This window comes from Oryctolagus cuniculus, chromosome 10, assembly GCF_051225735.1.
Source record: "Oryctolagus cuniculus isolate XC-2025 breed Fujian yellow rabbit chromosome 10, ASM5122573v1, whole genome shotgun sequence".
NCBI lineage: Eukaryota > Metazoa > Chordata > Mammalia > Lagomorpha > Leporidae > Oryctolagus > Oryctolagus cuniculus.
The window spans coordinates 53854227-53878973 of NC_142876.1; the positions used below are offsets into that span (position 1 = coordinate 53854227).

General features: G+C 45.6%; 1 protein-coding gene across 2 annotated transcripts in view; it reads right to left on the reverse strand.

Moving 5' to 3' along the window:
• Positions 1-24747, reverse strand: part of TTC39C (tetratricopeptide repeat domain 39C) — a 101564-nt gene that overhangs the window by 35280 nt on the left and 41537 nt on the right. For both annotated transcript variants that reach the window (XM_070050389.2, XM_008261148.5), the window contains 5 exons: positions 18535-18583; positions 16282-16410; positions 13760-13874; positions 8345-8699; positions 6220-6388 (listed from right to left, as the gene is read on the reverse strand). In XM_070050389.2, coding sequence (XP_069906490.1) covers positions 6220-6388; positions 8345-8699; positions 13760-13874; positions 16282-16410; positions 18535-18583 — 817 coding nt within the window. The remainder of the gene's footprint in view (positions 1-6219; positions 6389-8344; positions 8700-13759; positions 13875-16281; positions 16411-18534; positions 18584-24747) is intronic.

Sequence of the window (24747 nt, forward strand, 5' to 3'; positions counted from 1 at the left end):
CGCTTAGCAGGTTTTCAAGGTCTATCCAAGGTCGTATGGATCAGTACTTCTTTACTGCTGATTCACATTCCATTGTCTACATACATGGCATGTTGTTAATTTCTCGATGGGGGCATTTGAGTTGTTTCTCTTTTTTGTTATTATGGGTGATAAAACTGACTTATGTTTTTGTTTCTTGTGTAAACTGCTAGGAATAGACTTTCTGGGTTACACAGTTGGTAAATCTATATTTAGTGTTTTGAGGAACTGACAAACTTTTCTCCAAAGTGGCTGCACCATGTTATAGTTCCACCACTAATGGACTTCTCCACATCTGTTTCTTGCCAACACTGGGTATTAGCTGTCTTTTGAACTACAGTTAGCCTAGCGCAGGTGCAGCAGCTTCTCACTGGATTTGCATTTGCCATTCCTCAATGCTTTACGATGTTCAGCATCACTGCAGGTGTGTATTAGCTACCTGCACATCTTCTTTGGAGAAATCTTCAGATCTTTTATTTGTTATTAAAATGGGCTATGTCTTTATTATTGAGTTGTAACAGTTCTTTAAAACGTTTTCTAGATACAAGTCTCTTGGGAGATATACAACTTAAAAATACTTTCTCCCGGCCGGCGCTGCGGCTCACTAGGCTAATCCTCCACCTAGCGGCGCTGGCACACTGGGTTCTAGTCCCGGTCGGGGCGCCGGATTCTGTCCCGGTTGCCCCTCTTCCAGGCCAGCTCTCTGCTGTGGCCAGGGAGTGCAGTGGAGGATGGCCCAAGTGCTTGGACCCTGCACCCGCATGGGAGACCAGGATAAGTACCTGGCTCCTGCCATTGGATCAGCGCGGTGCACCGGCTGCAGCGCACCAGCCGCGGTGGCCATTGGAGGGTGAATCAACGGCAAAAGGAAGACCTTTCTCTCTGTCTCTCTCTCTCACTGTCCACTCTGCCTGTCAAAAAAAAAAAAAATACTTTCTCCCATTCTGGGGTTTTTCACTTTCCTGATGCTATTATTTGCAGCTAAGTGTTTCATTTCAATGGAGTTTGATTTACCTACTTTTGTTGTTGTGGGGTTGATGTCATGTCTAAGAAACCACTGCCTGACCCAAGGGTTTCATAGTTTTAAGCCTCACATTTAGGGATATGATCCATTGTGAGTTAACATCTGTGTAGGATGTAAGGGTCCAATTTCATTATTCTGCATATTCAGTTGCCCTGGTATCACAAGACTATTCTTTGCCCACTGATTTGCCTTGGTGCCCTTGTCAAAAGTCCATTGATCAAAACGGATCTATATGTCTATTCTTATACCAGCACCACACTGTCCAGGTTACTGTACAGTACATTTTGATATCAGGAAGTATGACTCTTCCAATTTTTTTTTTCAAGATTGTTTTTGCTATTCTGGGTCCCTTGAGGTTTGAGTCTGTTTGCGAATTTCCACAAAAATGCAAGCTCTGATTTTCACAGGGAGTGCTCGGATCTGCAGTTCAGCTAGGGAGCACTGCTGATCACATCTTCTGATCCTTGAGCACAGGGTGTTTCTCCAACGGCATTTTAAAAATTATCTTTAAACTGCTTTAACTTGCATCATAACAGAAATAAAAATAAAACTAAGGGCTGGGATACAGATGCTGATACCATGCAGGAAACAGAAACAGTCATACTCCGGCCCCTTGTTTCTTGAGTGTAATTTTTAACCATTTAACAACAGCTACAGAACTGTTCATCATTTTTATTTCTCAATACTAAAGCTACAGCCCAAAGAAACAACTCAGGGAAAAAAAAAAAAGAAAGAAAAAACACGGTAAGATATGTGTTGCATAACTTGTAACCCCAGGGAAATACCGGAAAAGAGCAACAATTAAGTATCCCAACATAAGGGAAATGCCCCATTATTACCACAGTGGAGATCTAAGCAGTCTGCCTGCATATGAGTTATTTATAAAAACTACGTTAATACATATCAACATTAGGTTTGTCAGCAAAATGCATAAAGTCTCCCATGTGTATATTAAAGGTCACAGAATAATTTGAGGTAAAGCAGCTGAAAATATAATTAGCATTGAGTTATTATTTTTATGGAACTGCTTATCATCTTGAAGCACTATGCACAGGTCTTACAACGGAAGGATTTCCTTGTAGGCTGCAGAAGGACACGCTGCGCCAGCCACTTTCTTCTACGTGATTCAGGACCAAGGCCGCCGTGAACCGGGTTAGCAATATTGCCCTGAAGGACACTGAGAGGAAGGACTGACCCCTACCTCTGGACTACGGCCGATGCAGGCAAGGGGAAGCTTATCCTCTTATGCACACTGAGCAAGCTTAGGGATATAAATCAATATTAGCCTTCTACTTGCCTTGCAACCCAACGGCCTGGAAAGATAGGCTGGAAAGAACAGCCAGTGTATTTCACTCACGGGCAAACTGGGTAACCACGATGTTCTCGTTTCGGCCAACAGTCATTACACACACGATGTGCATTGATCTCGCTGCAAAGTGAAGACAAATACATCCTCCATCTCCCCTCCACCAGATGAAATCAATCTCTCATTCCCTGTACTTCTAAGAATAAAACAGCAGCCCTATTTTTTTTTGGCGGGGGGTGGGGGTGGGGGAGGGTGCCTGAAGTAATTAAGAGAATCATGCAGGGTGGAGGAAGAGAAGACTACAATTAAGAGAGCTTCAGGGACTGATTTCTCTTCCTGCATTGCCTCTTTCCTGAGCCTATAAATAACAACATGACATCATGCTGACGAGGCAGGCGGTTCAAACCCCGGAGGCAGGGCTGCCCGCCCTTCAGCAGACGCTGAGACACACTCTGCCAACGTCCACACCGCCCGGCCACACAGAACCCCCCCTCTTTCCCCTGGGGGAGAAATGAGTCACCATGGGCATCAACATGCAGGGTTCCGGCCCTGCCATCGCTGGGCCACTACACCAGAACAGTCCTCTTCCTAGAACCAAGTAGCAGGCAAGTGGCTGCCGGCTGCCCCGTGCAGGTGTCACAGCATCTGTCCCCTGCACTCTGCACCATTCTCCACTCTGAAAGAGAAGGAGGGCCTGCGGAGGGCTCCCCGGAGGTGCGGCTTCGTGACTTCAAGACCCACCCCAGCAGCAATGAATGACCCAGTGACCTTTTACTTGTAGCATTCACTCAGTCCCTGATGGGAATGAACCACAAACTAAAACCTTGGCAAATCACCAAAATTAAGGCTTTTTTTTTTTTTTTTTGGAGGGGTGGGGTGGAGGGAGCAAGTTAACAGTCTAACCAAAATTAAGCACTTTCATCACCAAATAAAAAAAATTAACTCAAACAGCAAGCATAACAAAATACAAATCCTGATTTTTACTTGTCTGTTTAACAGCGTCCAAACCCAATTTACTTATTTTATTTACAGAAGTTTATTTAAAACTATTTTTAACAGGCATATAAAAATTGTGCATATTTTTGCAGCACTGTGTACTGGTTTGTTACATGTATACATTGTGTAATATCCAATCAGGGTAAATATATCTAACATTTCTTTATAGTGAAAGTAGCCCTGGGGTAGGCACTGTAGTGCAGTGGGTTAAAGCCCCAGCCTACAATGCTGGCATCCCATATGGGCACCAGTTCGAGCCCCCAGCTGCTCCACTTCCAATCCAGCTCTCTGCTATGGCCTGGGAAAACAGTGGAGGATGGTCCAAGTTCTTGGACTCCTGTATGAACGTGAGAGAGTAGAAGAAGCTGTGGCTTTGGATCAGCCCAGCTCCTGCTGTTACAGTCATTTGGGGAGTGAACCAGCGGGCGGAAGACCTCTCTCTCTGTTTCTGGCTCTATCTCTCTCTGTAACTCAGTCTTTCAAATAAATAAAAATAAATCTTTTTTTTTTTTTTAAAAGAAAGCAGTAGGGGGCAGGCACTGTGGCGCAGTAGGTTAAAACCCTGGCCTTATGCACCGGCATCCCATATGGGCATCTGTTCTAGTCCCGGCTGCTCCTCTTCTGATCCAGCTCTCTGCTATGGCCTGGGAAAGCAGTAGAAGATGGCCCAAGTCCTTGGGCCCCTGCACCTGCACGGGAGACCTGGAAGAAGCTCCTGGCTCCTGGCTCCTGGCTTCGGATCGCCACAGCTCAGGCCGTTGCGGCCATCTGGGGAGTGAACCAGCAGATGGAAGACCTCTCTGTCTCACCTCTCTCTGTAACTCTTTCAAATAAATGAAACAAATCTTTAAAAAAACAAAAAAGAAAGAAAGTAGCCCAAATCTTATCTCTTAGGTTTCTTAATAGTGAAGTATAGAGTGCAGTAGCTATACTCACCCTGCTGCACCAGAGCCCTAGGACGTCACACTCCCATCAAACCAACCAAACCCAACAGACCTCGTTCATCATCATGGAGTACAGAGGGACAATTCTAAAAAATGCCAAGGGCTTTGGTGCCCCACTGCGGGCTCGTACAACTTTAAATTCCAGGCTCTTGCCCTCCAGTCAACAAATCTCTGCTGAACGCTGAACTTAGTATCCTCACGTTCAAAGCCACTCTCGAGACCTTTAACACTAAGAAAGCACTCATCCTGTACGCAGCTTCCACTTCAGGAGTGAGAAGGCTCAGGCCATCCAAAGTCTCCTTTCACAGTGTGCTCTCCTCCTGCACCAACCCCGGGGAGTAGGGAAGCTTCCACAGCCTAAAGCTCTCTTCTCCCAGCAGGGCTACGGAACCCTGAGTCTGAACGAAAAGAACTCTCGTGAATAGACCTGACTGCGCAGGAGACATGAGAGCTGCATTAAGAGCAAGAGGGAAAAGGGAGAAATCCAGCCAAGGACTCACATGCCTAAATGCAAAGGAAAACAGTTTCAAGATAATAACGAAATAACTTGGATATGAGTTTAAACGATTCAGACCCTGGTGAGCTTCTGCACTGTGTTTCAGTTATAAACTATTAGTGTAATCTCAAAGAATATTCTCCTTTTAGAAATCGCTTCATTAGAGATTACAAGTTAGGAAATTGCTGTGTGGAGTCCTCAGATGTAAGGAGTCACTTAGTGAAAGAAAAATAAATGGGGCGGTAAAATACACTCCCATTGCAAACATCAACCAACCCAACCAACAGTCCTGGGCCTCTGAAAAATGGGCCTGGGCAAAAGTCTTCAGGGGCACTCATGGGGTTTGCTGGGGTGACACCCCTCTAGCAGAGGGCCTGGCCAAGTGGACCACAGATACTGCTAAAACCTCAAACTGATTCACTGGTAACTATTGCTAAGCAATAGATGGGGCCTCTAGCCTAACAGCCACCTTTGTCCAGGGGCATGGTTACTGTCTTACATTTTCATTGTTCAAGTCCTCAAGTAAACAGATAAACAGAGACACCAAGGAGGAGAGAACCCTCCCTCTAGGAGGGACTGGGAGCGCCTGGGCCACTCGTTGCATGAGCTCAGAAAGTTCTCGGGCCCCTGTTTCTCTTTTCTATAACACACAGAAGACACCTGGACATCTCAGCCATGGAGTGGCTCCAAGGATGAAACGGAACAGCGCACGTAAAGCTCTTGGCCAAATCCAACATCTGAACATGATGGAAAGCTACTGTTAAACTGGCCGGTGCCGTGGCTCACTAGGCTAATCCTCCACCTTGCGGCGCCGGCACACCGATTTCTAGTCCCGGTCGGGGCGCCGGATTCTGTCCCGGTTGCCCCTCTTCCAGGCCAGCTCTCTGCTGTGGCCAGGGAGTGCAGTGGAGGATGGCCCAGGTGCTTGGGCCCTGCACCCCATGGGAGACCAGGATAAGTACCTAGCTCCTGGCTTCGGATCAGCACGATGCGCTGGTCACAGCACGCTGGCCGCGGCGGCCATTGGAGGGTGAACCAACAGCAAAGGAAGACCTTTCTCTCTGTCTCTCTCTCTCACTGTCCACTCCACTGTCTGTAGAGATCAAAATTTAGAAATGGGTTATTAGTATCTCAGAGAAGAAAACCATTGTATTTTGTGTTCTTCAGCTCAGAGACTTAATCATACTTGTGTGCCTTCAGCTGCAAGGATGCCAATTTGTCTCGTTCTCAGTGAGGAATCACCCCTGCTTCACCCACACCCCCTGAACAGAAGGCGAGCGACAAACACCCAGGGCTCCTGGAAGAGTCGTCCTTAGCAGTGACACAAGGAAAGGCAGAACAAAATGTTCCCAGGCCCCAGGACTTCCTGGCTCACTGTGATAGGAGCCCCCAGGCGAGGAGCCAAGATCTGATCATCAGAGGGAAGGCACCGTACCTCTAATCGCTGTATCCGTCCCTTGAAAAACATAAAGAGGGAAGAATTTGGGTAAGCAGCTTCTTTTTTGAGAAGAATTTCCTTCGCTTCATCCAGGCCGGCTTTGTTATCACTGCCATCCAAGGCAAAGAAAGGGCGCACCACGGTGTGGTACCAGAGCAGAGCTAATCTAGGGGGGAGAGAGAGACAGACACGGAGCGCATGATTTTTCTTACATGGTTTCTATTACTTAAAAAAAAAAAAAATCAGCACGCGACCTCTCCATTACACAGTCTTTCTGAAAGGCTTACCACACCGTCCTTACAGAGGTAATACCTTGAGTACGTTTTCCTGTTTTAATTTTGCCGGTCTTTGGGGGGACTGCAGGTGCAGCATGTGGCATGAGCGGCACGCCCCCTCTCATTGGGTGGGAGGAGTAAGGTCACAGAGCCTTGCAGGCAGGCGGCTGCAGACACGACCCACGTAAACCTCTGAATTCTGCATCTCCCTTGTCAAGGCACAAATCAGAAACAGTAGCCAGGGACCTTGCATCTGCTGTCTGCTCCTAATAAAAGCTGTACTTTTTGCAAAAAGAGATCACTGTTTTCTCTTGTGTTCAAAAAAGTTAAGGTCCAAGCCTCGGAATTCAAATTGAACTGCAGAAACGAAAGTCAGAAGTCGTACGAAGCTGCTGAGAAGGAGAGATTTAAAGGCCCTTTCTCTGACTGCTGGGGGTGCTCAAGGTATAAAACAAGCAAATACACAAATAACGTAGCATACCTGTACTTCAAATTCAGTACCTTCAAGAAAATGTCACATTAAACTTAGGTCAACAAAACAGACTCATCAAGAACAGCTTTAACGAACAGATGAAAATGTTTAACCAGCACATCGAATATTTTTATGTGAATGTGTTCTTGCCGTGTGTTCACAAATTCAGTTCTCTCGTGGAGATCATACCAATTTACATTACTAATTCTATTCCTTCCTTTAAGCACCAAATGATATTAAGACATAAACAGACAAATGATCACAAGTTACAAGTCTGTGAGTTTAAATTAACGTAGGACCACGGTTTGAGTAATTTAATGAGCTTGGGAAGACACAAATATGTTTTCAATGAAACATTAATGCTATTTCTAATGGCTACTGAGTTACCAAGCACACTCCTCAATACGCAGGACAAGAGTTCATGGAGAACCTCTGTGAAATCACCCATTTTTTGGGAAATTGTTGACAAGTGATGTCACTCATGTCAGACAAAGAACAGGTAGTTTGGTAAAACTGCTCAAATGGAAAATGGTAGATATTTGCCAGGTGGAAAGAAAATCCCATCCTTTTTAACTGATGTAGAAATGGGTGGGTCCTGTCAGGTTCTCCATGTTGCCTGGTTTAAATAGTTGTCACTTAGGTCTACCTAGAACAATGTAACAGGTCTCAATTTAGTGGGCTAGCAAACAATACTCCTGCCATGTATTCCTAGATTCCCAAGAGGCTGTTTTTTTTTTTTTTCTGTTTTTAATTTTTATCATTAATGAATGGTGAGTTCTGTCCCATGAATGAAGGATCTTCAGAAAGTTCATGGAAATTGCATGCTATAAGGAAACTGCACGGACTTAACATTTTCTACACTGCAATAAATTTATCTTTTAATTGCATCTGTCCATGAATTTTCTGAAGGACCCTGGTATAAGAAAGCAACTGACAAACTAGAATCACAGAGAAATCACCCAGTGTGAGGAGTCTTCATAAGAATACAAGTTGCAGAATCAGAGAAGAGGCTTCTTAAATTTCTACGTCCTAAGTTCAAAACTCAGGATCACGAATCACAGTGATGACGGCGGTCAAAGTCACAGAAACTTCTACAATCGTTTGAGGCTGAAAGACAAGGTCACTTGCCCTGTTTAAAACACAGGACTCATGAGACTTAAAAGAACGGTGCCTTGCTCTCCAGTGCCCCGGCTGACGGCCACCACCACAGAACACCACACAGCACAGTCCTCAGAGTGGCATTAAATGACTCCAGGCACGGCGTCGTGTCAACCGGGCACGCATGTTACCTGCAGTTCCCTTAAAGTCTCTGAGTGTGGTTTACTTACTTTCAACACTATATTATCTACCAAAGCATTGCAATATAGCTACTCACGTAGCTAAAGGGGCCTTCATGTCCTTACTTTCGCTCGCATACATCAGTGAAGAAAGCCCCTGTAGGCGGTCTCCAGGAAAACCCAGCAGGTTGATGATTTTGAGCAGGTTTGGGGGCACCATGGATATGCAAAGGTGAAAAAGGCCATATCCAAAGCTCACAGCACCTTTCAGTCTGTTCAGAGACTCCTCAGACACCCCTTCAGTCACAATGTGGTTATCATTTGCAGCGTCAGAGGTCAAGGGCTCTTCAGCCAGCTTCTTCTGGTGCAGCTCTTGGAGCGCATTGATGTCCAGATAGCATTTATTGTAAATCTTCCAGGCCTTCCTAAGGATCCACCCACCTTTTATGTACGCTAGAAGAGGGGGAGGGGGCAAAAGCATGAACAAGTTAGGTTTGCAATCAGCTTTGTATCTGAATGCTAAAGGATGCAGAAAAACCCTCTGATGACCAAGCAAAACCATACAAATCATAAAGGCTCTTATCACTCACTACACCCAGGTTTCTTCTTCGTGCTTAAATCTCTTACTTGTTGTCGATCTCCCTTCTCTGTACTGTATGACCACTGCCAAGAACTGTATGTGTTTTTTTGTTCACTGTTACATCAATTCCCTTATACAATAACTAGAACATAGTATATGCGTATGATATATGCTGGTAGGAAGGGAGGGAGGGAGAGGGGAAAAGTATGAAAAGAAGGGAGGAAGGGAGGAAGGAAAGGAGGAGGGCAGGCAGGGAGGGTCGCCTGAATCCAACTTGTCCCCATGGGTTCCAGGGAATCCTCCACGACCTCTCTGAACTACTACAGTGCTATCCTGATAAACCTCTTCAGTAACTCCGGCTCTGTCTACCCTGTGTTGTGTTCCCCCTCAAGAGTGAACTTGGGGTCTAGTTCAATGCTAAATTTATACACAAGCCCTAAGCACGATGTCTTGCCAAAAAATACAGCCAGCAAACAAAAGGATTCACGTTTACTAGGTAAACAGAGGGCAGTAAACGAGCAAGAGATGCCGTTCACTCACGGGAAGGGCAGAAACACACGGGGTCTCAGGCCACCTGTGCAGCCTGGCCACTTCTTCCCAGGACTGCCTGACTCGGCCTGGAGCACGGGCATTCCCTCACCCGCTGCCCAGCCTGCAGGGTCTGGTGGAGAGGGGGGCAAAGGCGAGACTGCACCAACAGGTGGAGAGCTGCCATTCTTAGGGCCGCTTCCGCTGGTTCCCAGCAGGCTGACTTCTCTTGAGAACCAGCCCCACAGAGAAGATGTCAAGGTTAACAAGCAGGATGGCGAGGAACCACCTTCTGGGCCCCGAGGGCCTCTCCCCAGCACGGCCTCCGGAGGGCGCTGTGCACCTCTTCTCTGTGAACAGTTCTCGCCAGTGGGTGCCCAGAGGGGGTCTGTTTCCTTGCACGAATCTCAGTGCATCACGAGTAGAGCCCTGAGCAAAGGGTTTTCCATAGGGAATTCCTCACCAAACAAGCTTCCCTTACAGCCACAGGAAGTGGGCGTCTCCCAGCATCGCAAATGAGTGCTGATTAAAATCAAGGCTGCTCCACTTCCAGTCTAGTTCCCTGCTAATGCACTTGGAAAAGCAGCGGAGAATGGCTACTTGGGCCCTTGCCACCATGTGGAGAACAGGATGTAGCTCCTGGCTCCTGGCTTTGGCCTGGCCCAGCCCTGGCTGTAGGGGCCGTTGACGGAGTGAACCAGCAGATGGAAGGTCTCTCCCCCCTGTACCCCGTCCCCCAGAATGCTGCTAAATATCTATGATAAACAGCATAATCAATTAACATCAAAGTATCAGAAGAATGGACAAAGGCCATGAAGGTAATTTGTGAAAGAAATACAGTTTAGGGATAAAGTATAAAAATAGGTGCAAGCTCACCTGTCACCAAAAAAATGTACAACAAAGAGCATCTAAATGTCCAAGAAGAATTGATTAAATAGATTATGGCACATCCATGATACACTAATATTCTATTAATTATTTAGAATTATATTTGAAACTGAGTCATAGGGAAAACACAATCTAAAAGCACAAAATAGGATGCAAAGCCCCATAGATTTAATCTTGTAAAAAAAAAAAAAAAAAAAATGGAGGGGCCGGCCCTGTGGCATAGCACGTAAAGCCACCGCCTGTAGTGCTGGCATCCCATATGGGCGCTGGTTCCAGGCCTGGCTGCTCCACTTCCAATCCAGCTCTCTGCTATGGCCTGGGAAAGCAGCAGAAGATGGCCCAAGTCCTTGGGCCCCTGCACCCATGTGGGAGACCTGGAGGAGGCTCCTGGTTCCTGGCTTTGGATTGGCACAGCTCTAGCCATTGTGGACATTTGGGGAGTGAAATCAGAGAGAGAGGAAAACCTTTCTCTTTCTGCCTCTGCCTCTCTGTAATTCTGCCTTTCAAATAAAGAAATAAATCTTTTAAAAAAATAAAAATAGATTGCTAATAGTATTTTTTTTTTTTGACAGGCAGAGTGGATAGTGAAAGAGAGAGAGAGACAGAGAGAAAGGTCTTCCTTTTGCCGTTGGTTCACCCTCCAATGGCCGCCGCGGCTGGCGCGCTGTGGCCGGCGCACCGCGCTGATCCAATGGCAGGAGCCAGGTGCTTCTCCTGGTCTCCCATGGGGTGCAGGGCCCAAGCACTTGGGCCATCCTCCACTGCACTCCCGGGCCACAGCAGAGAGCTGGCCTGGAAGAGGGGCAAGCGGGACAGAATCCAGCGCCCCGACTGGGACTAGAACCCGGTGTGCCGGTGCCGCTAGGTAGAGGATTAGCCTATTGAGCCACGGCACCGGCAGCTAATAGTATTAAGTGACTTTCTCCATGGGGTGAAATTAGAGATGACTTTCTTTTGTAGTTTGTGATATTTTAAAAAATCTCCATGATAATACTTAGTCATTTTATAAGGAGAATAATTTTAAAAGTAAGACATATGAACTGATTAACCCAAAGTTCATGAGTGCAGGGATCATGGCCTATGTTTGCTCACCTACCACAGCACTTAACATATGGTATAAACTCTATGATTATGTGTTTGATTCAAAAACTTATGAATGAATGAAGACAGATATACTCATTTTTTAAACTGATTTACTTCTGCACTGAGACATTTTACATTTTACTTTGCATTTGCTTTTTTATTTTAAAGATTTATTTCACAGGCAGAGCAATAGAGAGAGAGGGAGGGAGAGACACAGAGTGATCTTGTATTCGCTGGTTCGTTCCCCAAATGCTACACAAATTGGGGCTGGGCCAGCAGAAGCCCGGAGCTTGGAGCTTTATCTGGGTCTCCCAGTTGGGTGGTAGGTGTCCAAGCACTTGGGCCATCTTTCACTGCCTTCTCAGGAGTATTTGCAGGGAACTGGATCAGAAGCAGAGCAGCTGAGACTTGAACCAGCACTCTGATATGGGATGCAAGCAGCAGCCTAAACTGCGGTACCACAACAGCCAGCCCCTATATTTACTTTATCCTTCTCTCTCAACAGTTCAGGAAAAGGAAATACAAGAATCACAGAAAACCCAGAGCACCTATGTGGACCGAAGAACTCATGATAAGCCCTGCTGCTCTTTGCTATCTGAGCTGCTGTGGGGCTCCAACTAGGGGACTTTGCATGGTCACAGTACAGAAAATTCACAAGAGCTATGTACTCTCCCCAGTATAAGCATGGTATCGGGAGAGTCCTGAGAAGTGGAATAAGGGGGAGGGGGGTAACTGAACCAAAGCAAACAGCAAAAGTAAATTACAGAACACACTTAAAAGAATGAATTCAAGGAAGCCAAATTCTGAAGGTCAAAATAAAAGTGGAATTCCACTTTTGACTCGAGTCAAACAGAACCAAAGTATCCTCAAGTATGAAATAGAGGCAGAGGGGCCAGCAATGTGGCTCAGTAGGTTAATCCTCCGCCTGTGGCATTGGCATCCCATACGGGTGCCGGTCCTAGTCCTGGCTGCTCCTCTTCTGATCCAGCTCTCTGCTCTGGCCTGGGAAAGCATTAGAAGATGGCCCAAGTCCTTGGGCCTCTGCATCTGCATGGGAGACCAGGAAGAAGCTCCTGGCTTCAGATCGGCGCAGCTCCGGCCATTGCAGCCATTTGGGGAGTGAACCAGTGGACGTAAGAACTGTCTCTCTGTCTCTCCCTCTCACTGTCTGTAACTATATATCTCAAATAAATAAAATAGCCTTTTTTTTTTTTTTACAGGCAGAGTGGACAGTGAGAGAGAGAGACAGAGAGAAAGGTCTTCCTTTTGCCGTTGGTTCACCCTCCAATGGCCGCCGTGCTGCGGCTGGTGCACCGCGCTGATCTGATGGCAGGAGCCAGGTGCTTCTCCTGGTCTCCCATGGGGTGCAGGGCCCAAGTACTTGGACCATCCTCCACTGCACTCCCAGGCCATAGCAGAGAGCTGGCCTGGAAGAGGGGCAAGCGGGACAGAATCCAGCGCCCCGACTGGGAATAGAACCCAGTGTGCTGGTGCCGCTAGGTGGAGGATTAGCCTAGTGAGCCGTGGCACCGGCTATAAAATAGTTTTTAAAAAAGAAAAGAAATAGAGGCAGGAAGAGAGAGGAAAGGGGGAGAGGGAAAGAGGGAGAAAAGGAGAGGAGGAGAGAGGGAGAGAGGGGGGTGGGGTGGGCTGGCCTCTGGTAATCTAGATGTTACAGTTTAACAGAAATATATACTTCTTCATTTTAAGTTTGGCAGAAAATGCTTTTCTGACTGTGAGTTTTAATTGATTCCTGTTTTGAATTTTCATCTTTTCTGAGTAAGTTCTATCTACCCAAGTGGCAGGCCCCTGCTGTCACAGCAGAGAAACACCTAATCACATAGGCAAAAGATCAGGCCCAGTAGACCCAGTCTTAGGGCAAGTTGTTAGAGATGCAATTGAGTCTATTTCACTCAGGAAATTAAAGCCACAAAAGCTCAGAAAACACTGTGGTAGGCAAATTAAGAAATGAGCTTATACCCACGACTAAAGGTCATTCCATTATATCAGGAAATCTTTAATGATCTTGAATGATTTCCTAATACAGTTGAAAGCACTGAAAACAGCCAGGCCTACAGGAACACTTTCCCATTAATCTTAGATTTAAATCCATCATATTTCACTTGAAATGCTACAGTCACAACTTCATTCCCACCAAGAAAAAGGACTATAGGTATCTACACAGACACACATGAAAAGGTGCTGGTGATTTCTCTAAGATGACAGCATTATCTGGAGGCAAAAGGAAGAAACACAGACCACTCTGTGAAACACACACTAAGCACTCGCAGTTTCAACTTCGCGAGTAATACATCAGAATCGTACCCCAAAACGGTGCCACATGTTTTCAAGGACTGAAATCCGAGGCGTTCTAGAGAAGACTGTCACTATGTGTACTGAGGAACAAGCCCTGGAAAGCAGTACTTGGGCGTACCTGACAGCTCTTGTTTCACAAACGAAAGCACAGCCAGGTACACCTGACAGTCAGCTATGATGATTTGCCTCTGAAGCCGGTCAACCATGGAGGGGGCGGATTTCCGGACGTCAACCTGTTTGGTGGAAAGCAAGCACACACTCATAAATCCTGCGCAACAACAATATCCCCTCCAGACAACCATTAGTCTCTTGCACGAAATCATCATCGCACCTAGGAATTGGGAAACATGGCGGCCACTCACAGCCAAGGCCAAGTTGCGAGTACAACTCGGTAACTATTCCCCCCGAGGTTAGCTGTGCTTTGGTAACAGAGCTCATAGAATGCAGAGGGGGAGTCTAACTCCAGGACAACGATTCTGAATAATGAAAATGCAATTTATGGGAAACATGAAAATCCACACAAAATTTCAGAGTTTCACCTTTATAAAGAAAACCAATGTGAATTCTTTTTTTTTATTTGACAGAGTTAGTGAGAGAGAGAGAGAGAGAGAGAAAGGTCTTCCCTCCATTGGTTCACCCCCCAAATGGCCGCTACAGCCGGAGCTATGCCGATCCGAAGCCAGGAGCCAGTGCTTCCTCCTGGTCTCCCATGCAGGTGCAGGGCCCAAGCACTTGGGCCATCCTCCACTGCACTCCGTGGCCACAGCAGAGAGCTGGACTGGAAGAGGGGCAACCGGGACAGAATCTGGCGCCCCAACTGGGACTAGAACCGGGGTGCCGGCGCCGCAGGCAGAGGATTAACCAAGTGAGCCATGGCGCCAGCCCCCAATATGAATTCTTATTCAAGATAAAAACCATCAGTGGTACTACTTCTCCCCCACAGCAGGTACCCTGAAAGGTCATTTAGCAGCCATTGCTCTTCAGGGGGGACTGATTCGAGGGTGCATCTTTTAGTGCATGCAACTGAGACGTGAAGGCCAGAAACTGACCACCCTTCTGTTAAGGAGAAAACACCCCGTCATCAAACATTACAACTTTGCATAGACCACAACTTGAACTGAAAACTTCAGCTGTATAAATAAAGACAAGCAAATAGCCAAATCACTTTTTGCAAAATGTTAGGTTTTATCAGAATATTGATAAAAAGAAGAAATATCACACTGCAATAGTGTACTCTGAATCCCCAATACAGAGTGAACTTGAATAAAATCAGCTAACTAGCTTTCATGTACTTTCGCAAGGAGGTAGGAACTGGTAGGATTTTTACATATATAAAAATATATAAATTGCGTGCATCATACACATAACATAATGATTTGCTTCTGTTCTTCCAGATTTTATGCTAAAATGGTCATTGTTCTTCTAAATCTAGCCTCACCACACATTACTTTGCTGGCTTGGGAAAATGTCAATCTATTGATGCTTCTGTTTCTTTCTAATAACATCTTCTGTGCAGGCTGTCTGAAGGGCTAATGAGATCCTGTCCTTATATAAGAAAACACTTTCTAAACTGCGAGACCCATTACAAATGTTAATTATTAACACCTGTGCTAGGCATAGTACTAGACACCAAGGTTGCACACGTCAATAAGCTCCCAGTCTAATGAGGGCTGGAGGCCTCATTACCAACGTAACGTGTAAGTGCTCTGAAGGGTAGAAGCACACAGGAACCTGCAGGAGGCCTGTTCATCAGGACTTGGAACCCTGGGCAAGAGTCTTGGGGAAAGAGGACACAAAAGAACAAGTGAGGAGCAGGTCAAGGAGGAGAATGTTCCAGGCAGAGGCAAGGCCGCCACATCAAGGGTTTGGACTTCATGGCAATGACAATGGCTAGTGGAGGTGGGGAAGCGAAAACCACAGGAGCATTTATTTGCATTTCAGTGCTGGCCTATAGAGAGAACGGCTTAGGGCACAGTGAGACCGGAGGCAGAGACTCCAGTCTGTCTCAGGCAAGGGGGACGCTGCCTGGCCTGAAGAGATGGCCGTGAGGGTGGAGGGAAGCGGAGGACCTCAAGAGATACTTAAGAAAGAGACTCTACAGGATTTGGTCACTGAGTTGGAGAGGGAGGAAGCAAGGGGAACTCTGGGACATCCTGCTGCTCCTGGGGACAGTCCTCATGGCCCATGGGTGGGCACCACGAGCAAGAGCAAGGGTAAGGCCCCCTCCTATGGTTGTGGGTAGCGGCTGGTACGGAGCAGCAGAAAAGCCAGGGCCGCTCAGGACAAGAACCAGCAGAGTAGCTTCTCCATCACACATGTGACACGTGAGACCCCAGGAACTCCCGGGGTGGGAGGGTGCCTCTTCACAGCCCAGACCTTGATGCAGGCATCCCAAGCAGCTGGATGCTCAGCTCATGGAGGAGCATGATTCGAAGTCAACAGAAGAACTACATGGCTCTGGGACTGAAAGGAGGTTCTAATGCTTTAGCAGACACATTTTGCAGAACCAAAAACCATAGTAAATTCCAAGGATTTACCTTTTTTTTTTTTCAGTCAAGTTCTAAGTACCAAAAGCCAAGTGAATGAGTGATATTCTAAGTCAGCGGCACACAGTGCACACCCTGAAGCTGTGGGACTTACATTCTTTTTAATTTTATTCTTGATTGTTTCAATCACTCCAGCCTCTTCACTTTCACACAGCTTTTCTGTAGTTTTTAAGTCATCACACGCCAACTGCATTTTTTCTTCCTCAAATGTCATCATGGCATTCTTCCAAGAAAGAAAGAAAGAATGAGTGAGTCACCGAGTGTCTAAAAATTTAGGCCAATTCATTACAACAAAATTCCAAACTAGAAAGAGAAAAACACTTACATCATTTGTTCCAAGTATAAGACTCAAAGTGTTGCAGCATAGCGTAAGCACTTAAAGAACCTATAAACTCGGGATGAAGTAAGAATACCCCTCTTCTACACCAGCAGGACAAGATACATGGTAGCAAAGGTCCATGCCCACCCTTATTGTCCTACATTTGTTATGTTGTTCATAAACACAATAACACAAATTCTATATATTTTCTGATTGGTCTGCTCAATTCAGTTTTCATAACAGCATCTCATTCAACAGTTCACCCTGCCCACACAACCCCTGGTCTATCGCTCTGCCCCAAAATGCCAATGAAACAACAACTAGGACACGCTCCCTGAAAATCATCAGTCTTGCCGGGGACAGCAGTCCCAGCAGGCTTACTTACAAGGAGTTCATTTTGTATTGTCCCCGGTCAAAGAGCCTATGGACAGCACGTCTCTGGGTGCCTCATGCATGTGGATTCGAATCTGGTCCCCTTGGCCTGGGTGGGGACAGTCTACCAAAGGTCTGCCCAACACTTGTGCCCCTACCCTGTTCCGGAGGTGGGTGGGCTGCAGGGGCTCAGACGGAGCAGCTGCAGGGTGCCTGGGTGCTGGAAGGCCCCTGGTGAGCTCACTGGCTCTGGCTCTCCACTCTCTGTTCTGTCAGCCAGCCCTCCCTGGCTGTGCTAGGCCTCCTCAGCTGACTCTAACCCACTTTTCCCTTCCAGTCAAACCAGGCCGTGATCACACTTGCCCAGGCCTTACGGTCATGCTCTTCTTTCCACCTGTTCCCTCAGGCTGCTGGAAGCTCCCCTCTGCTGTGGACCTGCTCCTCCCTGGCACCCCCCACCCTCCCACCCACAACTGGACTCAGCTGAGACCCCTGGTTTCCATGCCCCTTGCTGCCCCTGTAGTTGCTTAGGTTCTAGAGTCTACTGTGTTCTTTGAGGCAAGAAACTTACAAGGGTAGGCTGTAAGGAAGCTGTACTCACTGGTGACATGAGGAAATCAACGGCTGGAATAAAGCCCCCTCTCGAGGGAGGCTGGTCTGGTGCCTGAGGCTGGTACCAACAGGCTGGGCAGCATTTGCCCATTCACTGCCATTTTTCTGAATCTCAAATCTAAATGCTTTATCTCTTTGTCTCCACTCATGCCTTCCCCCACCACCACGGTTTTATACAATCTGATATTCTTTTAAAATTATGTGTTTGAAAACAATGTGTGATGAATGTTTCTAAAAAATGAAACCACCCAATCTTCCTCATTGCCCCATTTACTTTAAAACCTCTACTGCAACTCAGTCCCTTGATTCTCAAATGTGAGTATTTGGAAACGCAACACTAACCAATTAACTTATGCTCCGCCTTCTAGAAAATCCACACTGACCCAATTTCAGGGCAAACCTTTGTGACCCGAAGTCAAACCATTTCCCCCCTTCCTTTTTTTTTTTTTTTTTTTTTTTTTTTTTTTGACAGGCAGAGTGGACAGAGAGAAAGGTCTTCCTTTGCCGTTGGTTCACCCTCCAATGGCTGCCGCGGCCGGCGCACTGCACTGATCCGAAGGAAGGAGCCAGGTGCTTCTCCTGGTCTCCCATCGGGTGCAGGGCCCAAGCACTTGGGCCATCCTCCACTGCACTCCTGGGCAATAGCAGAGAGCTGGCCTGGGAGAGGGGCAACCGGGACAGAATCCAGTGCCCCGACCAGAACTAGAACCTGGTATGCCAGCACCGCAAGGCAGAGGATTAGCCTGTTCAGCCACGGCGCCGGCCTATTTCCCCCCTTCCTAATAGAGTTTTACTTTTTCAAGTATTTTATCTGAAAAACAATTTTGGTTGGGAGAATAGAATATTCTAGAAGATTTAAGATTTTAGTTTAAAAATTATGGAAGAGAAGTTATCTGATAGGTACTAGCTACTGGGGAAAAAAATCTATCAGTTTTAAGCCCTGGAAAATTGTCTACAATTGCATAGCTATATGGCTGATAGCCACTAACAGACACTACTTTATATGTTTGCTTCATGCCCATATATCTTCCGATAGCGACTTACCAAAAAACTGACAAAGCTGGCTCCAAAACTCATTAATGGGCTGTGATTTCTGTAAAGAAAACAGAACAAAATTATTTTTATTATATACTTTGCAATTTAAAAGCAGGGGATATCTCAGGATCACAATATAATCCTATTAATTGGATGGAAGAAATGAAGATCATCAGGTTAAATTGACCCACTAAAGTTAAAGAGACCCAAGATGGTTCACAGTTCTGTCTGCTGGGACAGACTCTGTCCCTGCTTATTCCAAGTAAGTGGACCACAATATCAAATTATAATAGAGACTATTTTAAGCATGCTTTTAAAGTATGGCTGTTAAAGAGTTGGCATAGAAAATATAGAGATGGTAGACCCAAAGTGACATCTGCACTTTGATGGTTGCTATGCATGTTTTAAAATGTAAGACTTGCTCAAACTCTCTACACATAAAATCAGTATTATTTCTAGAGAAGCAAAGGGTTTTACCACTGAGCAAGGTTCACAAACTCACTTATCCATCCAGGAACATTTAAGATGGCTCCAAGAGAGTGAACAAGCAGATAGAAGGTCTCTTTGCCTCATTCCTGGGTATATAGCTACAGAACTTAATGATCACGCTACCCTGCGTACAACATGTACCGTATAGTAGTATTTAATAATTATACATGTTATAACAGCATATTGATAGCAGTGTTATTACTAATAGCCTCAAACTGGAAATCATTCAAATGCCCATCAACAGTAGAATGGATTGCATTAACTGCACAATATTCATTCAATGGAACAGCTCACAGCTAAGAAAAATCACTGCTAATTGAAATAACATGAGTTAATCTCATAGACATAATGCTAAGTGAAAGAAGCCAGACACAAGGGAATACAAAGGTACTTCAAAATGTTCTTGGAGAATGTAATGAAGAGATAAGTTCATTTTGGTGTAAAAAATTTTGGGAGCCAACGTGTGGTATAGTGAATAAAGCCATTGCCTGTGACACTGACATCCCATATGGGCACCCGTTCAAGTCTCAGCTGCTTCACTTCTGATCCAGCTCTCTGCTATGACCTAGGAAGGCAGCGGGGAATGGCCCAAGTGCTTGGGCTCCTGCATCCACATGGGAGACCTGGAAGAAGCTCCTGGCTCCTGGCTTTGGGCCAGCCTAGCCAGCCCCGGCAGCTGTAGTTATTTGGGGAGTGAACCAGCAGATGGAAGATAACTCTTTTCTCTCTCTCTCCCTCTCTGCAACTCAGCTTTCAAATCAATAAATAAACCTTAAAAATTTTTTTGACCTCCATGCATATATGTTTATGCTAAATAATTCCCTTCATATGAAGTTCAAAATCACAATCATGACCACTGATGATGACTGAAATCAAAACAACAGTGACCTGTGGGGGAATATCAACCGAGAAGGACCCCAAGGGGGCTCAGGAGTGCTAGAAACATCTTCTAACTCTTGCAGGGAGGTAATGACACTGCCATTTCCATATGTAAAAGTTCTTTCCTGTATGTGAGTTCTTCCTTATGAAAAACAGGGAGAAATTGAAAAGAGGAAAAAAATCAGAAGATGATCACTGACATTAATGAAGTAGTATTAATTTTTTTAAGATGTAGCAATGGAACCGTGTTATTTCAAAGGAATCTTCAGAGATGTGTATGAAAGGATTTGAGATGAAATGATATGATAACTGGGATCTGTTTCAAAATTTCTAGGAAAAGATAAAAAGTGGGCAGGAGCATAGGCAAAACGAGGTTGCTCATGACTCCATCATAACTGAGGCTGGTGAAAGACCATCGAAATTCACTCAGCTTTTCTATGTGCTTTGGAAGAGGTATGAAATTTTACATAATAAAAAGCTACACAACACAGTAACAGCCTTCTCCCAAAGATAAGGTGACGTCTGATATTCGTTGATAGATTCTGAAGGTCACTCTCATAGTTTGCAGCCTGAAATGAAACCTAAGTAACAAAAAGCTCTAAATTTGTCTCTCTATATGAATGACTCACTCAAAGGTACAAAACCTGTTGAGAACACGAGGAAGCAGTATCTATGCAACACTGCCATGGAAACATTTTTTTAAAATTTCTCCAGGATATTAAAAATTAGTCTGATGGGGGCTGGCGTTGTGGTGCAGCAGGTTAAACCATTGCCTGTGACCATGCCAGCATTGCGCATGGGTGCCAGTTCGAGTGCCGGCTGCTCTACCTTCTATCCAGCTCTCTGCTAATGCACCTGAGAAAGCAACAGAGGATGGCCCAAGTGCATGGGCCTGTGCCACCTACAAGGGAGACGTGGAAGAAGCCTCTGGTTCCTGGCCTTGGTCTGGCCAACCCATGGCCATTGCAGCCATCTGGGGAGTGAACAGCAGATACCACCGGTTCGAGTCCCAGCTGCTCCACTTCCAATTGAGCTCCCTGCTGAAGTGCTTGGGGAAACAGCAGAGCATGGCTTAAATCCATGGGCCCCTACACCCATGTGGGAGATCTGGAAGAAACTCCTGGCTCCTGCCTTCAGATAGGCTCAGCTCCAGCTATTGCAGCCATTTAGGGAGTGAACCCTAAATGGAACCCTAGAGTGAACCCAAAATGGAAGGCGTCTCTCTCTGTCTCTACCTCTCTCTGTAACTCTTTCAAATAAATAAAATAAATCTTTTTAAAAAAATTAGACTGATGATTTTGTTCTCTAAAATATAGGAGAAGGGAATGCATACATTTTATTCTCAAAGGAATAGTTCTCCATTAGATAATGAACATTAATCACTACTGTAACTAAATCTTCAAATGCCCAAGTTACCAAAGTGGCGAAGGGCTGGAATTTTTAAAGACTTTCTTTGATTTTCCTGAAAATGTGCTATATTTGTATAATGTTGGGTTCTTAGAAGAATTCCCACAAAATGACTTTCCTCCTCTCCAAATGCGTGGAAGGTTTGGTCCTTTGTGGTTTACAAAAGAAATCTGGGACCTCCTGAACATTAATCAGCCCACAGCCGCCATCCACGTCTTTCACCGTGGCCCCAAGAGCCAGATCTGAAGGGCAGAGAAAGACCGCATGAATTTACCCCTGCAGCTCTTAATGGAGGCTTGTCTTCTCTGACCCATGCACTTTCAAAAACCACAGCCTCAGGGGACCGCCAGGGCTGACTCGGTCCAATTAGCAGAAAAAGCAACATCAAATGCTTCTCTAGATGCCTCTGACCTTGACTTCAGAAATGCAGCATTGCCAGTGCACCAGTGATAGCCTCTGCTCTGCTCAGTCTCACCACAAATGCACTTGAAGGAGACAAAACTGGCTGCGTATTTTCTGCTTCCTTGTGAACACACACAGTGCCAACAGAAGATCAAAGTGTGCAGGAACCCATTGGCTGCCACGTGACCCAGAATGGGGCATGTGGGGTTTGATTAAGCTGTCTCTGTAGGGAAAATTTCAGGTCTGTGAGCTGGGTAATGGCATCATGGATATGATGCCAAAGGCACAGGTAGCAAAAGTAAAAGCAGGTAAATGAACTACATCAAAATTTTTAAAACTCTGCCTCAACGAATACTATCAACAGAGTGAAAAGGCAACCAACCTACAGGTTGAGAGAAAATATTTGCAAATCATGTATCTGATAAAGGGTTAATATCCAAACTATATAAAGAACTCCTACAACTGAACAACAAAATAACCCAGACAACCCAATTAAAAAACAGGTGAAGGACATGTAGAGACCTTGCTCCAAAGCAGAAATACAAATAGCTAGCAAGCACATGAACAGAAGGAACACTAGGAAAATGCAAATCAAAACCACAATAAGATGCCAGCCGTTAGCATGGTCACCATAAAAATACAGGCAGTGTTAGAATGTAGCGACCCCTGAACCCTGTACACTGTTAGCAGGACTGTGAAATGGTATCGTTGTTATAAAAGACAGTATAGCAGTTCCTCAAAAAATAAGAGCATAGGATTACCATATGACCTAGCAAGTCCATTTCGGGGTATACACCCTGGAGAACTGAACACAGGAGCCGCAACAGATATCAGCACTCTGCTACTCACAGTAATATCAATCACAGTAGCCAACAGGTGAGAGTAACCCATGTGTCCATCAGTGGATGAAAGGGTAACATGAACGGTGGGGTATGCATATGGTGGAATATCATTCACCCAAAAAGGGAAGAAATTCTGACTCCCACGACAAAATGGATGAACCTTGAGGACATTCTGCTAACTGCAATAAGCTAGTCACAGAAGTACACACTGCATGATTCTACTGACATGAAGCAGCTCTCACAGTCAAGGTCATAGGAAGAGAGAGCAGAATGCTGGTTGCCAGGGCTGGGGATGGGAGAAGGAACAGGCAGTTACTGTTTAACGTATGTAGAGTCTGGGTTGTGCAAGGGGCAAAGACTTCTGTACATCAGTGTGGACGTGCTTAACGTTACCAAGTATGCCCTTAAAGCGGCTACGATGGTCAAGTCCGTGTTCTGTGTATTTTGCCACAGTTTAAACTGTTTTTCATGGGAGTAAAACTGTCTATAATAGTATAAGTGCCTCATAAAATAACCAGATGGAATATTATGACCTCAAAAAACTTTTGATAAGCTTTATTGTAAAAACCAAAGCTCCGTGTACCTTGTGTTCCAACATGTTAGGACAAAGAGGAAGGAAGATAGGAGTTGTGGGAGGCAATGAGGTTAAGGGCGTTCTTTTCCATGAGAGTATCTCTATGCGGGGAAGACGCAGAGTCACGACAAAACCTGCTCTAATCACCATCTCTGTTTTTATGCTGTCACCATGGACAGTCTCCCTACATTTACACCCCTTTCAGCAAGGAACAAATGCCAACGTGTCAGTCCATTTTCCTGTCTAAACCCGCCCTATAATTCTGCTATTGTTTTGATGCACTTTCTCAACAGAATGTATCATGCAGCCAACCAGGGTCATGGGCAATCCAGCAAAACAGCCTAAGGGGGTACGCTGTCCACGACGGGGCAAGCTGAGGCGCAGCCATGGCCAGCTGCGGCCCTGGGCACCGCCAGGACAGGGCTGGCAGAGCACTGGCCCCAAAGAAGTAAACCGAGAGGCACTCGCCTGAGCTTGCTGTCTAAGAAAGTCTCATTTTTTTTTCCTAAGGGCAAATGTAAATGATGTGGGACTGCTTTTTATATAATCCATATAAGTAGTAAATGCAAGATTTTATACATAACTCTTTAAAATAAAAACATAGATAAAAGAAAGGTAGTTCAGTAGGACATCAAGAGGAACCAACATATTGTTGTCTTGCTCTTTGAACTAATTTATTTTTCATTTTTTTTTTTTTGACAGGCAGAGTTAGACAGTGAGAGAGACAGAGAAAAAGGTCTTCCTTCCGTGGGCTCACTCCCCAAATGGCCTTTTTTTTTTTCATTTTTAACACTGAAATCTTCCCTCTGCCTTGCTTACTACTCCCCACTCTGTCAAGAAACATAATAAATACAGTAAATTATAATAAGGAATTTGACAAAGGTGAAAAGACTAAACAAAGCCCTGAAATGTGTCAGTTTCCTGGGATACTGAGGACTGGAATCAAAGCACTGCTCACCCTCAAGATTCCTGGGCTACAGGCTCAATGTTCACTGTTCTGAATCTCAAGTTCTCTGTGAGTAAGCTGTGGTAGCATCCAAGAGATAAGATGAAGGTGTTTGGGGTTAGTGCTGTGGTGTAGTGGGTAAAGCTGCCACCTGCAACACTGGCATCCCATATGGGCACCAGTTCAAGTCCCAGCTGCTCCACTTCTGATCCAGCTCCCTACTAATGAGCCCGGGAAAGGAGAAGATGGCCCAAATGCTTGGGCCGGGAGATCTGGAAGAGGCTCCTAGCTCCTGGCTTTGGCCTGGCCCAGCCCTGCTATTGCAGCCATTTGGAGAATGAACCAGCAGATGGAATACCTCTCTGTCTCTCCCCTTCTCTCTGTAACTCTGGCTTTCAACTAAATAAAATAAATCCTATTCTTAAAAAAGGTTAATGTGGTACCTCTACAATGAACTGTGTTTTCCAAATATGTTTAATTTAGGTTTCTTAACAATTCTAAATTTATTTGAGAGGCAGAAAGAGAGGAAGAGAAAGACAGGGGGTGGGGGATATGAAGCTCCTATTAGCTGGTTCACTCTCCAAGAGTCTGCAGGGACCAGGGGACTGAACTCAGGAGCTGAGACCGCAATCCAGGTCTCCACATGGGTGGCAGGAGCTAAATCAGTGCTGCCTCCTAGGGTC